The sequence below is a fragment of the Mesoplodon mirus genome, assembly GCF_964341445.2.
Source record: "Mesoplodon mirus genome assembly, contig: HAP1_SCAFFOLD_1436, whole genome shotgun sequence".
NCBI classification, from domain to species: Eukaryota; Metazoa; Chordata; class Mammalia; order Artiodactyla; family Ziphiidae; genus Mesoplodon; species Mesoplodon mirus.
This window is the reverse complement of record NW_028294699.1, coordinates 10,586-12,792: the sequence shown is the minus strand read 5'-3', so window position 1 is coordinate 12,792 and position 2,207 is coordinate 10,586. Positions and strand designations below refer to the sequence as shown.

Below are 2,207 nucleotides of genomic sequence, written 5' to 3'. Positions count from 1 at the left end.
ATGTTTTTCTTCCAAGCTCTTTAGGTAATTCAAACGAGCAGCAAAGCTTGAGAACCAGCCCAATAATGGGAACAAACTTATTTCACACAGATAAAGTGGGGCAATTCATATGTTAAAAGAACGTGAATATATGTATATATTTCTTTTTTTCGCTTTGTTCTGTTTGTATTTCAAATAGGCTTTTTTTTCCTTCTGCAAAAAACGTTACTGTTTCCATTTGGTCCAAGGCTTGGGAGAGGGCTCCAGGGCGGTTACAAAGCTGCCTAGTGGCTGCAGAGCGGGGCTTCAGGCAGAAGCTCTGACGCCAGAGGGTCTCCTCAGACGCGGCTGGACTTCAGAGACTCCTGTTTGGCTCAAGGGTGAGCCTTTCAAAGAGATACTCGCCCAGCACAGCCTGCGGACCAGCCAGCCTGCGGAGGTTGGTCAGGTGGTCGCCCATCTTCTGGATGAGTTTCACCTGCTCCTCCAGGAAGCGGCTCTCCAGGAAGTCACAGAGCTGGGAGTCTGCACGGGCAGGACCCAGGGCGCACAGATCCGATAGTGCCTGGTTCAGATTCTTCTCCCTAAGAACGGCGGCTTCCACAGCATCCTGGGTTTTACCCCACTCATCCTGAGAAGGCTTCTGCGCCTCCTGGAAGAGGGCGCGGCCGCAGCACTGGTTTTGCATTTTCAAGAGGCGCTGGGCGCCCTCACACTTCTCCTCAGCCAGTTGGCGAAAAATGTGGCCCATACTGTCCAGAGTCCCATTGTTGCTGTCGAAATAGATGCTCAGAGAGAGGTAAGTGTCCACAGATGCATGTTGAACAGGCAGTGGGCGGCGGCCTCCACCTCGGTGGAATAACTCTGACGAACCTGGGAACTCGTGGTTGATCAGTGATAAGGAGCTAAGCTCAAAAACTGGTGTTGGCCTGTCCTGGAGGCTGAGGATAGCTGAGTGTCTGATTCCAAAGGTTGCAAAAGGAAGAAAGGTTGGAGGGTGGTCGGGGGCTGGAGCAAGGAGCGTCCCTGGGTCTGTTCATTCCAAACACTGTTGAAGCAAAAGACAGATCTGCAGGACTGCCGAGTGCACTGCCTCAAATAGGCTTCGATATAAATGAACAAGAAGTCCAAGCAAGGACAAAACTTACCCTTCCTCCCACCAAAATAGCTGGTGATACTAGAATCTAGATCTGGGAAGGGATTCTTCCATTACTTTCTTAACATTCCAAGCCACTAGAGCAGTGGTTCTCAAAGTATGGTCACCTTGTAACCAAGCAGTACCCTATGGGGCCTTCCTAGGACAGACCCATCCCCCATATCCTCTATTGTAGTTTCTCTCTGAAGTACTCAGATAATAGTATCTCAGGCATATTTCTTGAGTTTTCAGATGCTAAAAACCACCACCCAATGGAAGAAATGAACTCTTTGATGATCATGAGCATGTAGCCCCCAGACCTTCTGGCACCTAAGGATGGATAATGTTACCTGCCTTGTGGCCTCAACATCAGCCAGTCAGAGGATTGTGCACGAGCTGATCACATGCCCTGGGATGTCCCTCCCTCACCTGGCCTTTAAAAATGCTTTGCTGAAATCCTTTGGAGATTTCAGGGGTTTTGGAACACGGACCACCCCTCTCCTTGCTCAATCCTGCAATAAACCTTTCTCTTCTCCAGACTCCAACCTTTAGGTTTGTTTGGCCTCACTGTGCTTCAGACACATGAACCTGCATTCGGTAACAACCTGACCAGCTTTACCAGCGTCCCCTGATAATGTGTCAGATATTCAAGTTTTAGGGCCCTATCCCAGCCCTATGGAATCAGCAACTCTAGTGGGGCTCAGTGATCTCTGTTATAACAGGCCCTCCATATGATTTTTATTCACCTTAAAGTTTGAAAATATCTGCATTGTCAGCTGGCCAAAGCGTCCACCAGCAGGTGAAGGGGAGTGGCGCCTGGAAAAGATAGGGAGTAGCCAAGGCAAGTACAGCAGCATTTGCCGTGGTAGTAATGGAGAATGCCTTTTCTCCACTGGTTGGCACAGACTAGTATCTGGGAGCAGTGGCAGGGTTATTTAGGATGCTTTACAATTCAATGTAGAGTGACCGCTGTCCTGGTTTGCCAGGGACTTCCCCTGTGTGAACACTTAAAATCTCATCCTGGCAAACCCCTTAGCCCTGGATTTGAAAAACTTAGGGAATAACATGAAATTTAGGGGAAACATGATCTAGG

General features: G+C 49.0%; 1 protein-coding gene across 1 annotated transcript; it reads right to left on the bottom strand.

Annotated features, from left to right (window-relative positions):
* Window positions 1-334: 334 nt before the first annotated feature.
* Window positions 335-782, bottom strand: LOC309798031 (ferritin light chain-like; the record flags this gene model as incomplete). The annotated part of the gene is made up of 1 exon (XM_082646365.1): window positions 335-782. The coding sequence occupies exon 1, from the start codon at window positions 728-730 to the stop codon at window positions 335-337; it is 396 nt and encodes a 131-aa protein (XP_082502491.1). The 5' UTR covers window positions 731-782.
* Between the last annotated feature and the right edge of the window lie 1,425 nt (window positions 783-2,207).